This window comes from Arthrobotrys flagrans (genome assembly GCF_004000055.1).
Source record: "Arthrobotrys flagrans strain CBS H-5679 chromosome Unknown unitig_1, whole genome shotgun sequence".
Classification (NCBI taxonomy): domain Eukaryota; kingdom Fungi; phylum Ascomycota; class Orbiliomycetes; order Orbiliales; family Orbiliaceae; genus Arthrobotrys; species Arthrobotrys flagrans.
In genome coordinates this window covers 3,519,787-3,538,648 of record NW_027137556.1, presented here as the reverse complement: position 1 = coordinate 3,538,648, position 18,862 = coordinate 3,519,787, and the positions used below count along the sequence as shown (strand labels likewise).

General features: G+C 45.3%; 7 protein-coding genes across 7 annotated transcripts; 5 read left to right on the top strand and 2 right to left on the bottom strand.

Annotated features, from left to right (window-relative positions):
• Positions 1–2,152: 2,152 nt before the first annotated feature.
• DFL_009062 (uncharacterized protein) lies at positions 2,153–4,026 on the top strand (the record flags this gene model as incomplete). The annotated part of the gene is made up of 5 exons (XM_067638889.1): positions 2,153–2,464; positions 2,514–2,753; positions 2,822–3,112; positions 3,520–3,613; positions 3,914–4,026. The coding sequence occupies 5 exons, from the start codon at positions 2,153–2,155 to the stop codon at positions 4,024–4,026; spliced, it is 1,050 nt and encodes a 349-aa protein (XP_067486732.1).
• A 100-nt stretch (positions 4,027–4,126) lies between these two features.
• Positions 4,127–5,888, top strand: DFL_009061 (uncharacterized protein; the record flags this gene model as incomplete). Its single annotated transcript, XM_067638888.1, has 3 exons — positions 4,127–4,725; positions 4,788–5,766; positions 5,838–5,888. The coding sequence occupies 3 exons, from the start codon at positions 4,127–4,129 to the stop codon at positions 5,886–5,888; spliced, it is 1,629 nt and encodes a 542-aa protein (XP_067486731.1).
• Positions 5,889–6,777: 889 nt separating this feature from the next.
• DFL_009060 (uncharacterized protein) lies at positions 6,778–9,555 on the bottom strand (the record flags this gene model as incomplete). Its single annotated transcript, XM_067638887.1, has 5 exons — positions 6,778–7,673; positions 7,788–7,838; positions 7,906–7,980; positions 8,142–8,813; positions 8,871–9,555. 5 exons carry the CDS (start codon positions 9,553–9,555, stop codon positions 6,778–6,780), a joined length of 2,379 nt encoding a protein of 792 aa, XP_067486730.1.
• Positions 9,556–10,845: 1,290 nt separating this feature from the next.
• DFL_009059 (uncharacterized protein) lies at positions 10,846–11,377 on the top strand (the record flags this gene model as incomplete). The annotated part of the gene is made up of 3 exons (XM_067638885.1): positions 10,846–10,967; positions 11,193–11,239; positions 11,319–11,377. 3 exons carry the CDS (start codon positions 10,846–10,848, stop codon positions 11,375–11,377), a joined length of 228 nt encoding a protein of 75 aa, XP_067486729.1.
• A 612-nt stretch (positions 11,378–11,989) lies between these two features.
• DFL_009058 (uncharacterized protein) lies at positions 11,990–13,769 on the top strand (the record flags this gene model as incomplete). Its single annotated transcript, XM_067638884.1, has 3 exons — positions 11,990–12,032; positions 12,122–12,692; positions 12,761–13,769. The coding sequence occupies 3 exons, from the start codon at positions 11,990–11,992 to the stop codon at positions 13,767–13,769; spliced, it is 1,623 nt and encodes a 540-aa protein (XP_067486728.1).
• A 474-nt stretch (positions 13,770–14,243) lies between these two features.
• On the top strand, positions 14,244–15,125 carry DFL_009057 (uncharacterized protein; the record flags this gene model as incomplete). Its single annotated transcript, XM_067638883.1, has 2 exons — positions 14,244–14,266; positions 14,327–15,125. The coding sequence occupies 2 exons, from the start codon at positions 14,244–14,246 to the stop codon at positions 15,123–15,125; spliced, it is 822 nt and encodes a 273-aa protein (XP_067486727.1).
• Positions 15,126–15,404: 279 nt separating this feature from the next.
• DFL_009056 (uncharacterized protein) lies at positions 15,405–18,542 on the bottom strand (the record flags this gene model as incomplete). Its single annotated transcript, XM_067638882.1, has 14 exons — positions 15,405–15,752; positions 15,827–16,041; positions 16,144–16,339; positions 16,409–16,463; positions 16,564–16,828; positions 16,890–17,007; positions 17,066–17,183; positions 17,242–17,369; positions 17,436–17,500; positions 17,578–17,717; positions 17,774–17,868; positions 17,942–18,148; positions 18,218–18,299; positions 18,388–18,542. 14 exons carry the CDS (start codon positions 18,540–18,542, stop codon positions 15,405–15,407), a joined length of 2,187 nt encoding a protein of 728 aa, XP_067486726.1.
• Between the last annotated feature and the right edge of the window lie 320 nt (positions 18,543–18,862).

Below are 18,862 nucleotides of genomic sequence, written 5' to 3'. Positions count from 1 at the left end.
GATATAGAAGCAACCAATTGTTCAAGGACATGTTGATCAGGACAAGCTTACGTTACGGTCTTTAGCTCGATGCTCATAACTATATACCTCGATTGAGGATGGTTCCTTTATAGTCGAATTTCTGACGAGGTGTATGATTATATATCTACTTATATATCTCACTATCTAAGAATTCGAATTCAACTTCAGGCAATAAACTGGGTCTTATCGCCATATATGCTTTAGAGCGTAAAGTGCCTCTTCATTCTACTCGTTTTCAGGTGTTTTAATATTTAGAGTATAATAAACGGTAAAGGGGGAAGTATGGTTATTCTGTTAGGCGCAGGCCATGTGTACGCGAACGTATGTCCCACTCGACCGGGATCACACCCTTCGGCAAAATGATTATTCTTTTGAGAGCAGGTGCGTCCCAATCCAGCAGTATGAAGCCGAAGCGTTCAGAAGAAATATGATTATGGCCCTACTGATATATATATTTATATTATGTACATACGTCGGACTTGGGGCTGTATTCCCTGGCATGCAGCGGACAGATGGGTCCAGCCGATGTCAATGCTGGAGGATAACGTATATAGAATCCTGGCAGTTCACTTTGGCCGTCTCACGGCTAGAAAATTGATTAGAATAGGCGACTTGGTCAGCATGGAGAAATATATCTAGTGACCCAGACCTCATCCGCGAGTGGGAATTGATGGTACATACAGCCACTGTAGTATCCCGGAGGTCCTAAGGCCTAAGCCATGCTGGGTCAGTTTATTGTAGCTGCAGCAGGACGCATGGTTGGAAAACCACGACCACCTACCAAATACGAACATCCCAAAAAATTATACAATCCGGTACAGTGCATGAGTAAAGAGGTGAGTGACCATGATACTGATCGGTACTACCTTAACCCTTTCTTTTTCTATCATTCTTTTGGTATGTATAAATTTAAGGATTTCGCTAACAACGGCTGCTCTCTACCCAGGATTACCGCCCTTTCCTGTGACCGAGTTGAGGTCTTCACATCAACTTTGGGTGCAGTTGACCTTACTTACAAAGAGAAGCTTCGCCGTAAAGACTATCCTATTATGCAAAGAAGAAGAAATGGAAGGTAGAGAGAGAATCGGGCGGGAACTACACTTGTTCGGTATCTACCAAATATATTTAATTGCGACTATCGATAACACCTTATTGCCCCAAAGTGGTCGATCAAAAGTACAGCTGAACAGAGTACTAGTCGCATCGATACTAAAATAATCAGATCATAAAAGATCAAAGGCCAAAATGACTAAGATAAGGAAATATATCTTGGAAATTATAAGCTAATGGCACGGGGTATAAAATCTAGCTACATGAATCGAACCAAGAAAAGAGGGCTATGGTTGGACCGTGTTATGGAATAACTCAATTAGAGGATTATCATCAAAAAAACAGACGGTTCCGTCCGCTTTGATTCGATAATATAACAATGATCGTCGGGGCTAGCCAAGTTCTGGGACCGTAGTACTTATAGTCCCCAATTGATCTACTATATATATATATATTGTACGCGGATAAAATTTGAAGCAGCTACTCAACTTTGGCAATCAGGATGAGCAGAATTGGGCCACTGCTCGCACAACTAGCGGAAAACGCGGGAAACCCCGATGCCATCAAAATACTCGGTATATGATTCATCTGAACCCGATTTTCACCGCTTGCCAAAATGACAGCCAATTGAATTCCAAAAATAGTTAACTACGACCAGCTCAAGTCCAGTAAAATTAACGCCAATGAAACTTACAACGCATGGAGTCAAATTTAAATCTGGGATAAATCCAACAAATGCTTTAGTGTTGAGCTTTGCGGCCATATAAGAATGACATCGAAAATACAATACTGACTGAGTATTTTTCAGCTACTTGCATGTCGTAGCATAGTGGTTTGACGGTGGTAACTTCCTCGAGAAACTACGTACCACCTACTTAAGTAAGTTGGGAAGATATTGGGGATTACGGCCGATACTCCTGACGGGGAATTCACGATGATTTGTGTGAGGAAACGGTTTGGAAGTATATTCTGTCAAAATATGGCACTAAGGGGTTGGAGAAAAGTAGTTTGAGAAGGGTGGTACAATTGCTCTTCCTGAATAAGAGGAGCGTAGAGGGATATTATAGAAGGGTATCTTCAAATGGCCGCTGTACTATTCGAATTCTTGGCTAATGGACTCGAGCTATGGAATACTGGAGCTATTGCTGGGTTGCCATTAAATAGTGATGATGGTGGAAAGCGTGGGGGTTTCCTTGCTAAAAAGGAGTTTGGAACGAGTGGAGTCGAGTTGGAGAAGGTTTATGAAGAGGCCGAGATACTTATAGGGAGAATTGTGGATGTCGTTAGGGATATAGGGGGGTATGGCAAGGCGGTTAAGGATATAGCGGTGTTTGTGAATGAGGATGTGGAGTTTAGGAAGTCGGTTTTGGAGAGGAGGGCTGTTCTTCACGAGGTACCTATTTACAAGAGGTTTATGAGGAACGGTTAATGGATCATTATAGGTGAAACCGACTGTACCCGTGACAGTAGGAATCGCAGGCACCCGTCGACCTCATCAACAAGTTCCTTCGAAAATCTGGAAGAGCGGCGATCACAGACACCAGAATCACAAAAGCATTCCCAGACTAGTTGGAATCGAGACTGAAGAACGCCAGTCAAACGGTTCATGCAATGTCCATTGCGAACTTGACCTTATCTTACATGTTATAAGACGGGAATGTAGTATACGCAACATCGAGAAGGTATATTTACGGTATGGGTGTTCGGAAGGTAGCTGTTATCTTTGTGAGGTTTATATTGAGGCGTTAAGGAACCAGGGAAGTTTTTGACTCCCAGCGGGAAGGTTGAGATGCAGAAGAAGGAAGAAGATCCGGATGATTTACCGACCATTGTGTCGCATTTGAAGGGTTTGACTGCTCAGCCTGGGATGGCTCTACGCGGTTGGTTCTCGGGAGTGACACAGCAAGGCCAAGGAGGGAAATCTTCGACTAGTACCTCTCCGAAGGAGCGGCCTGGAGAGCAAAAAGAGCAGAGACCAGAGAGTATATCTCTAACACAAACGTCACTACGGAACAAGAAGAAGAGAAGGTTGGAATCTAGGGTATTCGAGGGGCTATAGAAGAATATGTACAGAATGGCAGTTTCCAAAGGATACACCGGCTGTAGTGAGAAGGGAAGTGGAAAAGAATATCGAGGGTAAACTACGGTACATATATACCGCCACGAGCTTCTAGTAGAAAGTCTGGAGACTTGAAGAAGTCCGAAGACCTGCCACCGACGATACTAAGGGCTCGTAGTAATTTATAGCCCCCAAGAACAATATTACATATTCATACCGTATCCCCGTATATAGTCGCCGACATAAGGTCAGCTCCATGTACAATATTAGCGTTGTCTGTTGGAGGCTGACTAAGCGACAGGCTTTCCCTTTTCGGGCAACTGACGTTCCAAAATAAAATTTTATCGATAGCAAAGCTACGACCCATAGAACCCACCTTGTACCACTAGCTTCCCTCTATTCCTATCCAAAAAGTCAATTCATTAATTCTACGGGAACGTACGACGATATCAAGAATCGCAATAACGGACTGGTTATATTGTGGTGAGTACTTTCTATATGTATGGTGTTAACACACGAGGGGTTTCCGGTGGTCCTTGCAATGTGGGGAGCTCAAAAATATATATTTCCCTCTATCTTTATAGCTGGGGTTCCCCAATTGTGCTTCACTCTCATCCTAGCTAAGCTATTCCCCAAGAAGGGACTTACTAACTACTAGAGGAAGTCTCATTTTTATTTCCATTGGCTACTTGAGCAGTTAGGGGTGTCCTTAGGAGTTAATGTGCGGTGTTGTCAAAGAGTCGACTGCAGAAATTTTAGCTGACCCAAATTGACTGTATCTAGAAACACCTCCATCGACACTTAACGTACCACCATCGCCATCACCACGTCTTCAACCTCAACCTCAATCGCTCTTACCTCTACCAACTATCGAAACTACAGATACTAGACAGTAGTAGTTAGTGCTATCGATACAAACCGTACAGAACTCTCCGTCTCTCCTTCCCTCCGTTCTCCTCTCTTCTCCTCCAATCCCGCTTCTTCACCAACGTCAATATGTCTACAGGAACCTGGCAGACGGGGATGCCTGAATCTCCCACAAGCTCTCCAGAGCTCCAACCCACAACTGACTTTCCAGTCGACAAGTTCGGCAATACAATCCAAGATGGCGACAACGTCGATCTAAACCAGGGTGAAGACGGTAGCGAAGAATCCGAATCTGAGCCAGAAGAGGCCCCAAAGAAGTCGATTCTCAAGAACAAGAAGGGCTCCGAAGCTCCCCCAGAACCACCAAAGCCCGAGCTCCCACCTCAGCGTGATCCTACCACAATAGACTTCTCTACTTTAGACCCTCTCCATCCCGAAATTATTGCTCGGCAGGCTACTATCAACATTGGCACAATCGGACACGTCGCTCACGGAAAGTCTACTGTCGTCAAGGCTATCTCCGGTGTCCAGACCGTTAGATTTAAGAACGAGTTGGAAAGGAATATTACCATCAAGCTTGGTTATGCCAATGCCAAAATCTACAAGTGCAACAACCCAGCTTGCCCGAGACCTACCTGCTACAAGTCGTTCAAGAGCGACAAGGAAGTCGATCCAAAATGCGAGAGACCTGGCTGCGAAGGTTCATACCAGCTTCTTCGTCATGTTTCGTATGTTTATTTTCTCTCACTCCTATATCCCTGAAGGAAATTCGTAGCTAATGAGCCTACAGCTTCGTCGACTGCCCCGGTCACGACATTCTCATGAGTACCATGTTGTCAGGTGCAGCCGTCATGGACGCCGCTCTTCTCCTTATTGCCGGGAACGAAGTCTGCCCTCAACCCCAGACCTCCGAGCATTTGGCTGCCATCGAAATCATGAAATTGAAGCACATCATCATTCTCCAGAACAAGGTCGATCTCATGAAGGAAGCCCAAGCCGAAGACCACTACCAATCGATCCTCAAATTCGTTCGAGGAACCGTCGCCGATGGTGCCCCGATCATCCCGATCTCCGCCCAGCTCAAATACAACATCGACGCCATCAACTACCACATCGTCTCCAGAATCCCGGTCCCAGTCCGTGACTTCACTGCGGTACCACACATGATTGTTATCCGTTCCTTCGACGTCAACAAACCAGGTGCTGAAATCGAAGAACTCAAGGGTGGTGTCGCCGGTGGTTCCATCCTCACTGGTGTTTTGAAGGTCGGCGACGAAATCGAAATAAGACCTGGTCTTGTTTCTCGTGCCGACGGCAAGATCAACTGTACACCAATCTACTCTCGCATTGTCTCCCTCTACACCGAAAACAACGATCTCAAGTACGCCGTCCCCGGTGGTCTCATCGGTGTCGGTACCCGCGTCGACCCCACAATTTGCCGTGCAGATCGTCTAGTCGGTTTCGTTCTCGGTCTTCGCGGACAATTGCCTAATATTTACATCGAACTTGAAGTCAACTACTTCCTTCTCCGCCGATTGTTGGGTGTCAAAACTGCTGATGGAAAGCAGGCTAAGGTTACCAAGTTGGTTAAGGGTGAGGTTTTGATGGTTAACATTGGGTCTACGGCTACTGGAGCGAAGGTGATGAACGTTAAGGCTGACGCCGCCAAGCTCGTTCTTACTGGACCTGCTTGTACCCAAGATGGAGAGAAGATTGCGCTGAGCCGAAGAATTGATAAGCATTGGCGTTTGATCGGTTGGGCTAATATCGTAGGTTCCCTTTTATATATACTATCACTATCCATCTGTATGAACAAATCGCTAATTTATTATTTCAACAGGTCACCGGTACCACCTTGGACCTCCCACCAGCCCCACCTATCCCAGCATAAACTTCGTCTCCATTTTATCTCAAACGAATTTTTCAAACAGCTCCCCCTGGACAGAGCCTTATCATCACGGCTCTATCCCAAACAAAAAAGTTCTTTTAACCACAAAAGCGCTTTCCTTTTTTACATCTTTAAGACCTCATTGTTGATCGATACACAACGCCTCATCTTATTTCCTCTTGTTTTCTGTTTTTTCTATGTCTGACATGCACTACGTGGGAGTTTGATGTTTTAAACAATTTAAAGTACCTTTTTGATACTCTTCCTTTTCCTTTTTGTCCGTTGACAGTTAGCTCCTACACGTGGATATGTCATATATGATTTCCTTCGATTACCCCTTCCTTCTTCGAATAAGACTTCGACCCTCATGTATGCTCGCTCACATTCCGACCCTCCATTGTCGTCCAGTCTACCAGATCAGAAGCTGGACGGCATGGGTGGGATCCATAATGAATCTTCCCCATCGTTAAACTTAAGATTCCTTCCTCGACGTCTGCTATTAGAGCTCTTTCTACCCTGAACTTTTAGACATTAGATAGGTATATTTGGGCTCTAGAGGCACAAAGTAGATACATATGAACTGTAGTTATAATAACTAAGACCCATGTTTTCCTTTTTCTCTTCATTATAAAAATACGCCTCTATCCATATCTCAAGATATAAGAAAGTAACTAGAGTACACGAGCATCCGAGCTCATTGAAATGAAGGAGAGAAAAAGAGACAAACTTGTCAAAAACGCCAGGAGTAAGATCCAAAGAAAAAAACGGAAGAAGAAGAACTAAAAGAAACCCTGCGTGAATAGTAATACCAAGAAAGCGTCCTTCTCGAGGACACGCCCCATCCATAAAACAAAAAATAAAAGAAGATATAAAAAATATATAAGAAACCCATCTACATCTCATAATCCTCCATTTCCATGTCCTCTTCATCATCAATATCCTCTTCCTCCTCGGTAGCATCCTCATCCTCCATTTCATCCTCATTATTCCCTCTAGCGTCTTCAAAGACATCGTCCTCAAACTCAGGTTCACTTCCAAAGCCTTCATCGTTATCAACCCTCTTCCTCTTTCCATTCCCACTCTTCTTAACCTCAGTCTCAGCTGCAGCAGGGGCCGGTTTATCCTCTTCCCCACCAGGTCCTCTCTTCTTCCGAGCTCTATCCTCTTCTTCCCACCTCGGAAGACGTCGTCTAATCCTTCGAAGAGCAGCAGCAATACTAGCCGCTTCTTCTCCAAAGTCATCGACTTCATCATCCAATGGAATTAACCCAGCAGGTCCTTTCGTCGAAGTCCCGTTATTATATTTAGCCCTCTTCCTCCTCGCCTCCTTCTCCACCATCTCCTCCTCAGTCTCATCAATCCTAACCAGCGGATGTTCCAAATCGACCTCATCATCACTCTTGGCAAACGGATCTGGCAAATCTTTGATCCTTAACCAAGTGCGTTTCAAAACCCCTTCTCGAAATCTTGCGCGTCGTCCACGGCGGTAGTGAGTATTAATCAGTTTGTGAGTTTGTCTTTCAACCCTTCTACGGCGGTGTTCTTGAACGGCAAGTTGGTGTTGGGTTAAAGGCCTTGGACGCTTTTCGCCGGGCTTCATGTCGATGGTTGTTGGGAGGAGTCCCGAGAGCTTCAAGAGCTTGGGGCCGGCTAAGCCCTTGGCTAGCAAGCCACGGGATGAGAGGCCTCCAGGCCTTTTAGCGCTGTCGGGAGACATGCTACGGGCATCTGAGTCTGAGAGTTGCCCATCTTCGTAACGCCGTCCACGAGCTGAGAAGCGGCCGTAGGCTGAGGTGAGGTCGGACGAAATGTTAGATTGCATTTTTGTGGAACGGATGACGAAAATTCGTCGGTCAAATCAAAGGTATGAATTGGAGTGTAGAGAAAGAGAAGAAGACTTACTTGAGGGAACGGGTGAAGAGACAAAGTTAGCTCCAGGCTCAATATCATATTCTAGGGCACGTTAGTTAGCAACACCCAGGCACGAAAAACAATCACATCACAAGGAAAGTGAACTTACTACTAGGCCGCTTTGGTTTCTTTGCTGTCGATGACTTCGTGGGAATTATGCCTGCTTCCAGCTCCGCCATTTTACCTGGGGAATATAAACATTAACTCATGCCTCTATCCGTGTGTCGATGCTCTACAGGGGTATAGTCGGGATAGTGCATGGAACTTGTATATGTAGAAGAACCTGCAGCATCCGTGCAGGAGGTTGCGTCAAAGAACAAAATCTTCTTCGGAGCAGATACTTACGATATCTCTCTTCCTTCATCTCGTTTCCGAATACCAACTCATCCTTAGTATCCACATTTTCTGCCTCCGCTTGTTCCTCTGTCAGGTGTTCAAATTCTGGGAGAATGATTGGGAGGCCCTTGAACTTCTCGTCGATGAACGATGGGAGGGCTTTATCGTCGTCTCCCTTTGCCTTATTCTCTTTTTCCTTTTCCTTATCTTCCTTTTCCGACGCCGAAGCTACACTCCCGCGTCGACTTCCCACATCCTTCGTTGCATCCGGGGAAACACCCACGCCGAAGGGGTTTTCAATGGCGTCCTTGGCCGTAAATCCGCTTTCCAGATACCACCACATCAGCCATAAAAACGCTTTCGCACGCGAAGCGCTACTTAAGGTCCATCTCATAACTAAATCGAAGAAATCCCTAGGCTGTCCGAAATGTAGTTCAGTGACCTTATGGGAGTAATTCGCTAGCACGAAGATAAGGTTGATGGGGTTGGTTCGAGGTTGCAACGGAACCTTGATGATTCCGTCGAGCGTTGTGGGTTCACGACGATCTTCACAGGCACCTTTCAAGATGGATTTTAGACGAGGAGCGTCCTGGAGTTGTTTGTACGCGTTCGGGTCGACGTATGTTTGGAGGGCGGGGATGGCATGGTAGGTTCGCAATTGTGCTCTCATTTCCGGGAAGACTAATTGACGTTTTCATTAGATGCGTCCCGAGGAAAACTACAAGACCGGAAACTTACAATTGAGAGTGGTATTCATTCTACCAATGTTGACGAGGAGACAGACCATTGCCATATTGATGGCCTGGGGCCTGTCAGCCATCAATTTGTCGCGGAGAATCTTGCTAGTCTTGGAACTTCGGGCCATTGCATCGATATAGACGTCTGCAAACGATAGGTTCTTCTCGCCGGTGTAGCTATTGGTGAAGACCTTGCTGTCGTCCGTGAATATCGCGTGTAGCCAATCGAATTGGATGTCCTTCCGCCATAACGGCTCCCCGTCGGCTTTCTTAAGATGCTTGATCTTGGCACCAGAGAAGGAAGTGGTGTAGTTTCGACGACCGGTACCGGGAGGATCCTTAGATGGTGTGTCTTTCTCAGCCTTCAGGGAGGACGACATTGAAGCTTCGGCACCTGTGATCGTGCCGGCCGTGTCCGGACGGCCATCGTCACCAGGCCGAGGGGTGGCCACTGAAGCTGAAGGCGAACCAGCAGACCCTCCGGCCTGGCGTCGAGGAGGTGAATAGTCGATATCCATGCTATCTTTCATCATGCTATCATGCGAGCGTTTGGCGCTGCGAGGTGACCCCTCATCACCAGATCTGGCTTCGTGTCCGTTTGTCGGGAAGCTATCGCCGTTTGTCGTGGCGAACGACTGGGAAGGCGTCGCCTGGGAATAGGCGACAGTAGATGGCGGCGAAGCCATTGTTGGAAGTTAGTCTACGATATATGGCTGATGAAGGCGCGTCTACCCAGGGCCAGATGGATAAATAGGGATGTAAGACCAGGGCGAGCTGTAAAGTTCTGGGAAGGCTAACCCTGGTGGTCTAGTGACATCAGAACTCGGCCCACAGCATCTACACGGAGAGATCCCGTCGCGATATAAGATCGACCGGAATTCGACGAGAGGGAGAACTCGAAGAATGGATGATTTGTAGTCGTGTATAATTGAATATATGGCGTAGGTACAGGTGGTGATTGATGGCGTGGTGTTGGTGATGTCGGAGGTTTAAGTGATTTGTCGCGAGGGAGAGATTACGGACGGGTTAAACGTTGCCGCATCGCAATGTTAATTTTAGGGAATTGACGAAGCGAAGGTTTGGAGATGCCGCTAAGTTACCTCGAGCTAACTCCGACTCCAACGCCACTGGCCGCGCCACACCACAAAATACCACACCGTCTACAAAATATCAAATTCAAGAATTCTGATATTCCCTTCGATTTAAGTATAGGCTAAAATTAAGTATTGACAGAAGTCACGACATACATACTCGGAAAGTATTTAAGTAAGTCCAATCTACCCTCTTTAGGTTGATAAAGCGAAGAGTTAATATTCCAGCCACGTGGAGGATCGATATATACCCACAAGGTCGCATCATCGATTTCATTGCCATCGAGTTTAGATTAAATTCCCGTGCCGGATACGTATATACTCGAATATTTTTCTCCAAAAATATTATCCAACTTATTTCCCATACGGGTTTTTATTAGATTATGGCATCGTTCGAAAAGGCGTTTGAGGCCGTAATTACTTCCTTCGCCCTCTAAAGTTGTTTTACGACCGATTTTCCGTCCCAGAAATCCCTTGATTTCCCTACGAACTAGTAATTATATAGGCTGTGGCAATTGGTAGTAATTTCAACCGCATACTTGTACGCTTAGTTTTGTATAAGCAGACGCATTACTTATTACGCCGGCCTCGAGTCTAATTTGGAGGACTCGGTGGGCTTTTATATGGGCAAGCTATGTGTTGTGTTGTGGTTTTTTTTGGTAGCTAAGAGAGTCCCGAGAGAGACGAGCCCTGTTGCCAGCTCTCCGGCCTTTTTCTATTTCCTATGTTTTACCATAAATCTGTTCTGCCATCTACAACGATCGAAGAAATACTTACCTAGGACGTAAGTAGGTAGGTGCAATGCCATTATCCATTTCCCCATCGAAGAATACTTTTAGCTGAGCTCCTGTTGGAGAGCGAAAAACATATCTAGACATCAATACAATGCCTACGATACGCGCTAGATCCAAACGCGGGCCGATGAAAACCGGCGCCTCAGGCCCACCATGCACCGAGCTCAGGCTCCCTGACGACCTTTTGATCCTTGGTGGGGCAATAATGGCTAGGTATCGTCGTCCATGCATGCTGGACGGACAGACAGAACCTCGCAAACCATGACATAGTCCTCGTCTACGTTTCGGGAGGTTCTATGGATGGTGGTTTGAGCGGGATCTTGGCCAAGCACCCTGTGGCTAGAAACCCGGCACCGTTGAGTATACGATACTAGCAGCAGGGCCACATCCGAAGTCTCGATACTACTGAAAGATTCGTTTCGTTTGTGAAGTTTCTAGGAATAGGGGTCGAGGTGAAATCGATAGCCATGGCATCGAGCACTTAGGTATGTACACATGGACCACTAAATTATTAGGTCCAATCAACTCTATAAAAATCGTATCTAATATCTCTTGAAAATTTAGAAGGAGAAAGGCCAGCATATATTGGACAAAAGTTTTGGGAGTTCCGTCAACAATCTTAAATTTCAGCCCTACTAGACTTGACGTCGACGTCGGTGTAGTCGGCTTCTTCCGCTTTAAAGCTTGCAATCGGAAAATATTCCACATTCGGGTTGGCCGTTCCTTGATTTTAGTAGATCTCAGAATCCTGGTGGTGATCAACCTAGGTACTACTAGGTAGTTAGCCAGAATAAATCACTCCAAGCAGGAACTCTCTGCATCACCGAAGGAATGTGAAAGTGAAAGTGCCACCGTGCATTTGCATGTCATTAGGTATTTCCAAGAAATTTAAAAACCGGGGCGTCGAGGTAGTCCAGCCAATTATTTAAAGCCCCGTTTGCGACTGGTATTAGAAATGCAACAATGCCCGTATCCTTTCCGAATGCTAATTCCGCGAGGCTGGAGACTCTTCAGCTATCCGAATTAGCGGCATTCAGCTAGTATAGTATACTAGTATTAATACTCCGATGTCTCCACTTTAAAGGTTCCCAGGCTCAGACCTTTATAACCTTTTTGTGTGACATATCTTGAATTCGTCGATTCAACATCTCCATTTCAAACCTTGACATTCAACACGAGGGACTTGGTCTGCGCTGACCATTTAAATCATTGGAAGACAGAATCAAAAGAAAGAAATGCCTAATGACGAGAGAACGGAAAAGATTCTAATATACATAGGCAAGTTCAGCGTACATGATTCTATTTCCTCAAAGAGGTATCAAAATTGGGTCTTTTTAATCCTAACAAGGGTTGGCATCTTAGTATAGTCCGCCGCGAGCTTCGCTTGACCGACAACCCCATCCTTCACCACATCTCCGAACTCCTCTCCAAAAACCGTGCCCAATTCACCCATCTTCTCCCCATATACGTTTTTCCAGCCCGCCAGATAGAAATTTCTGGCTTTTTATCTCCTAACATCGACATCAATGATGGGAGTACCAACGACATCACTAACACATCAATATCCAACCCCTCTTCAACAGTAGAATCACCATATCCGCCCGCCCGCAGCGTAGTCGGTCAATTTCCTCGGTGTGGACCCCACCGTGCAAAATTCTGGGCAGAGTCGGTATGGGATTTTAAAGCGAGTTTGGAAAGTATAGGAAGTGGAGTTGCGATTAGAGTTGGTAGGATAGATGATGTTCTTGAATACATTCTAGACTATTTCAAAAGTGGGAAAGGGAATTATGCGGGTGTTAAGTGTGAGGTAGTAGGGGTATGGATTACGGCTGAAGAAGGAGTAGCTGAAAAAACAGATGAAAGAAACGTCTTTAGGGTGGCTGGGATGAAAGGTGTGAACACCAGGACATGGAAGGATGAGAAGTTCCTTGTTGACGAGTATGCATGGATATCATAATATCTCCTGGTATACACTTGGCCAATCGGTTTTCTAACTATGATATTAGTCGAGATCTCACATACATGACACCGAAAGAAATCCCAGATACCTTTTCCGAATTCAAAAAAACCGTCGGTCCTCTCCGAGATGCGCCTCGGAAGCCTCTACCACCACCAGACATACTACCACCCTTACCAACAAGAGTTCCACCGCAACCCAGCCCCTTCCGAGTCCCAAATACGTTAGAAGGATGGATATCCGGACTTGTAAAACCCCTGGAGGAGAATCCCGTGGCTATGATCCCTCCTTCATACCCAATCGGTGCGAAATCACAACACACATTCCACGGCGGCGAGGCCTATGCTCTTGAACACTTAAAATACCTCATAACGTCAGGCGCAATAACTAAATTCAGGGATCCACGGCGTGGGGTTATCGGCGAGGATCAAAGTACGAAGCTTGCAGCCTGGCTATCACTTGGCTGTCTCACCGCCCGTCAAATCCATGAATACCTCGTGAACTTTGAAGGAGGAAAAACACAGCTCGGTCAGTACGCAAAAGGATACGCAGAAGGTGAAAATACAGGTACAGCGGCTATCCGACTTGAATTACTATGGCGAGACTACCTTAGACTCTGCTCTCGCAAATACGGCTGCAAACTCTTCAGACTAGAAGGATTTAAAGGCGAACTAGACCGCCAATGGAAACATGCCGACAACACCGATATAAGACAACAGGTTCAAAGATTTATAGAGGGAAATACAGGGAATCCCATAATAGATGCGGTTCTTAGAGAAATGTGCTTGACGGGGTATACATCTGATAGAGGGAGAGACGTTGTGGCGAGATATTTTTCAAAACAGCTTGGGATAGATTGGCGGATCGGGGCAGAGTGGTTCGAGTACTGTCTGGTAGATTATGATGTTAGTGGATTTTGGGGCAATTGGCAGTATTGCGCTGGGGTGGGGGGTGATCCGGGCTGGGAAGTTCCGCCTGTTAGATCAGGGGAGGTGCAAGAGATGTATGTAAAGCAGTGGGTTGGTGACGATTTTATAGAGATAATACAAGTAGCTTGAAAACCAACTCTCTCCTAAAAGCCTAGAAATGGTACATGGTGGAAGGCGAGAACGAGATTAGTCTGGAATACAAAAGCCACTGGCCACTGTACACTTGACCGAGGCAATTCGAAATCACCAGTTCGAAATCGCGTTTGTGTTGCGCACTCCAAATTGTTGCAAATTGTGCGTTGCCGTCAAAACCCCTGCAAATTCCAGCCAATAATCTTCTTTCGCCAAATTTTCTTCATCTTGTGCACCCTGGAAAGCTCTCTCTACGACATTTCGTCCACAAACCAAACAGCTCTCCTCGCCTCGTTCCAAATGCAATCAACTTATCTACACTATTACAGAAACCGAACATTCACCCGAAAGATCCCACGCTGATAACTGCCGTCAGTATACTTTTCCTAATCTTACAATATTCATTACGTACGACAATCGATATCGATTTCGTGGACAGTAGCTACCTAGTGCTACCCCGGATTCTTCAAGATGTCTCGACCAGAAGATAACCTGTATGTCTCTTCTAAATCCAAACCCTTATCATATCCGTAATTATACTGACAACTCTTTAGCCCTCCAGATCTGTTCTACAATGACACAGAATCCCGAAAATACACCACATCCTCTCGTATCCAAAACATCCAAGCCAGCATGACAAACCGAGCCCTCGAACTCCTCGGTCTTGAAACCCCCTCGTTAATCCTCGATATCGGTTGCGGTTCCGGGCTTTCCGGCGAGATCCTCTCAGAAGGAGATCCACCGCACACATGGATAGGAATGGACATTTCACCATCCATGCTTGCTGTCGCATTAGATCGAGAAGTCGACGGAGATCTGCTGTTAGGCGATATGGGACAAGGATTGCCATTTAGAGCTGGTAGCTTTGATGCAGCTATCAGTATATCGGCTATTCAATGGCTGTGTAATGAAGATGAGAAGGGGGTGGATCCTAAGACGAGATTGTCGAGGTTCTTCGATAGCTTATACGCTTGTTTGAAGAGGGATGGAAAAGCTGTTTGTCAGTTTTATCCGAGAGATGATAAGCAGCGGGATATGATTTGCTCTGCTGCGATAAAGGCGGGTTTCGGAGCTGGTTTGTTGGAGGATGATCCAGAGACGAAGAATAAGAAGTTGTATTTGGTTCTGACGGTTGGTGGAGAAGGGAATAAGGATATTACGGGTGTGGTGAGGAATATGGACGGTGTGGATGTGTACGATAATCGAAAGAAGTTGCTGGCTAAAGCAAAGGGCGAGGCGAAGCAGGGCACCAAAGCCTGGATTATGAAGAAGAAGGAAATGGACCGACGGAAAGGAAAGATTGTGAAGTCGGATTCCAAGTACACAGGCCGGAAGAGAAGTATCAAGTTTTAGATACACCACGCAACCGAATCATTTTTTCAATCGATTGCTTATCACGAAGTTACGACTTGCCATAATTTTCTACTGTACATTAGTATACCACAACCTGTATGCGAATGGAACCATCCTGATAGATCAAACACCTCGTTTCTTTGGTTTCTGATTAGATACATAGACAATGGAGGCAAGGGATATACCGGGGTCCAAACTGTTAACTGAAAAGCACGAAGCAACCTGAAAAGGCTAACAAGCTTGCATCCCTCCATGAAATGGATTCAGGAACCTCACTTGTCAGTCCTCATAGATAACACAGGCATTATGCCTTGTAGTCTTATCTGCACCATCATCGACACCATAGCGGCTCACCAAAAGTGTACTCATATCCCCAGTAAATCGCTGCACAAACCCAACCGGCTGGCCATTATCATCCAGCAATGTCAACTCAACCTCTTGGTTATCCTCGATAACCCCCTTCCTAGCCCGATCCCCATGGATCCTAAAGACCCAATTAGAGGCACGGTTCTCCTTGCAGTAGAAGCAATAGGCAAAGTAGCGATCTTTCCAGCTTCCATAGTCGTCCGCAGCCAAATACATCTTAAAGGCGGGGTTGTATATGCGATACGGAACGTTTAATTCCAACTATATTTCGCGGTTTGATTAGTATGACTAATTAGAACGTTCACGACTTAGAAAAGACAGGAGAAATTATTTACCTGTGGCGTTCTCCCAAGAACGGTCTCGACTTCGACTTCAAAGCTACAGCCGTTGTTAAAAATATCGACTCCCACGTACTCAGCGAACCCAACTGTGAAAGAATCTTCATTCATACGACTTTTCAGCGTCAATGCGTGCCCGGAGGCTTGTGCGATTTCGAAAATGCTATCTGCGTTTTTTGTTATTTCTTCATTATACTTGCTCCATACATTCACTGTTCGTAAAATTTGAATTAGTATAGCTTGATAATATCATTTTTTAGGTTATCTTTTAACCTTAGAGGCAGAAATATCGCTGATGTATGCTAAGCACTTACAAAGTCGCTTTTTCACAGGGTCCTTTCGCAGACCGTAATACTCATCACTGACGCCCTCCACATTTTTTGCTTTCAGTCTAAACTTGCAGGCGACCTTCTTTTTAGAACCTTGCATTATACCTGCGAACTTCTTTGGGATATGCTTCCATTGTGTGAACTGTCCGATGAAGTCTCCGATGGGCATAACATCTTTTTGCTATTCGACGCCCGCACAAATTTGTCAGAACGGTAAAGCTTTCTCCAATTGGTTTGTGAAGGGGCTTACGTTAATGACTCTCCAGTTTTGGAACGGTTTTACAGAAGGGCACCAAGCGGGCGGGCTGGAGAAGATATCGTATTAACAAGATATCAAGGCTGACGTAGTGTTGCCAATCGCAAAGAACTTAAGGTATAAAAAGGGCAATCGCTAGGACTACTTACTTATTACACAAGATGGTATCCCCACCCTGAGCTTCCCAGGAGAGTTGGCTGCTCATTTGGCTGGATTGCTTGCTGGTTGAACTTGCTGAGTTTTCTTCCTTGCTATAGCTCGCTGAGGCCGAAAACGAGCCATAAGAGAACGATGCTGCGGCGGAGTACTTCATTGCGTTCGCAACCTTGGTGGATTCTCCCGATGCCGTAGAGGAAAATTGTTCAGAGGCGAAAAGTCTTCCTCCTAATTGCACATTCCCTGCAAAGAAGTGTCCTAGTTTAAACTTAGCCAGTCGATTCGAATTGAAAACTATCAGGTGAAGCTTTAAGAATACCATAGTCATGGTGGAATTGCACAAGGGAATCTGCATCGTCCACGTTATTTAAGTCTTTTGCACATTGTTCCGTTAATTCTAGACCTCGCGGGTCTAAATGCAAAACCGCCCGTGGGAACTGCGTATACATCCAGTCAGAGCTTTGCCTCTCTAGTGTAATCGAGTCAAATACGGACATTGTAGGTAATATTCATAGACCTTGTAGAGCTTGAAGATGACCTGGCTAGGGCCTTGCTCTCACTGTCGCTAAATCCTCCTTTGACAGAGAGACTTGCACCGAAAAGTCCTCCTCCGCTATAAACCGAAGGTCAGCCTCCGATTTCCCATTTAGAACTTTTTTGGACGTACTTACGCAGATGCCTCAATGTCCCTTTGTGAGAAAGAACTGGAGGCCATACTATTAGAAAGGGTACTAGCAGTTTCGAATACATTGACGTAGGACTCGTCGTTCGTAACGTAGATCGGAATTCTATATTCTTGCTGTTCGGCGTATTCACGATCAGATTCTATGGAATTAACTTTTAGGTTGGATCGGTGGGTCATTACCTTAACGACGATCGAGGAGTCGGCAACATCGAGGGAGTCAATATTTCTCGCCTTAATTCTAAAAGCTATCATTAAGGTATCGTTAGTTCGTATCATTAACCCCCCATGGCATAGGGTAGACGTTTCAAGGAAATATACTAACCTGAGAAAGGTGCCCTATCAATCCTTTGGAAGGTGCGAGAGCCATTAGTGTTCTTGGAGAATACGATTCTCTGACCATTTAAAAAATTAGTGTTTCGGAGAACAATTGTCCAGTCCTTTTCTGACATCGTCGCCCCGGTACTATCGCGACAATTAGCTAATAAATCCGATAAGAGTCTACTCAAGATATAGCTTACACAACTTCACCAGTTGTAAGCGCCTTGTATTTGTCATGATTGTAGGTACTTGAAAGCTCCCTGAGAGTAGCCGCAATGAGTTCCGGTTGGTTTTTCTATGTTTGGATACTAGGGTTAAACGTTGATAGGACATGGTTTGTAATACACAGGAGAATCCGATATACTTACCACCAAGTCCATGTCAAGCTTGCTGTTGAGAAGTTCCTTCGCGGATTCACTGAGTTCCGTCATTCTCTTCTTCTTCGTTTTCGGAGCCTGAAAGTAAACATCATAGGCTTTGAATTTCGATGATTCCCCATCTTTATTTTCTTTCTCCTCTGCTTTCTCTCCACCTTCACCCTCCTTTTTCTCAGTAGACTTCTTTTCGGTGGGCTTCTTTTCAACAGAGTCAGTACAAATTTAGATTTAATATGCATCTTGGAATATGTTGTGGTTAATATCTACCTGGATAAGATGTTGGTAGACACCAAACTTGGTGCCGTCGACCATACGAGCACCATCTCTGGTGCAGAAAGCAAGTTTCGCCCTAACACAATGAATGTCAATTACTCGTTCTGATCTAGGCTATAGGCTCATAATGTTCGATATATCGACAGAGCCCATAAACTACTTACTTGTCCGAGTCAAGTTTTTTATCCTTTACGAGGAAATCTCGGATTTTAGAGAGTGGAAGATCATCAGTGATCTCATCTTCCACGCTGATACAATTTGTCACTTTTGGGGTCCCCTCGGCCTCATATATCTTGACGTTAAAAAGGGTATGAGGCATGATTTGAAATCAAGAATAGAGAAGATAAGTATTTTTCAGAGTATAATATTACGATAGATCTGGAGGAAACTCTGGAGCTTGATTGACATGATGGAGCAGCTTCGTAGGGTGATTCTGCTCTCTTTTATATTTTGGCTTTCCTCAATTCCGAGGCTCCTGCTTCGGAGGGTCATTATGTGAAGCCTTTGCGATTTCGCACATCTGAAGAAAAAAGACAGATCATATTGTATTGAAAGTTGTTATAATCCCGATACAAAAAGATTTGCAATGCATCTACCGGATTTGAAAACCAGAGCTTCCCCTCAGCGCTTCACCAAGTG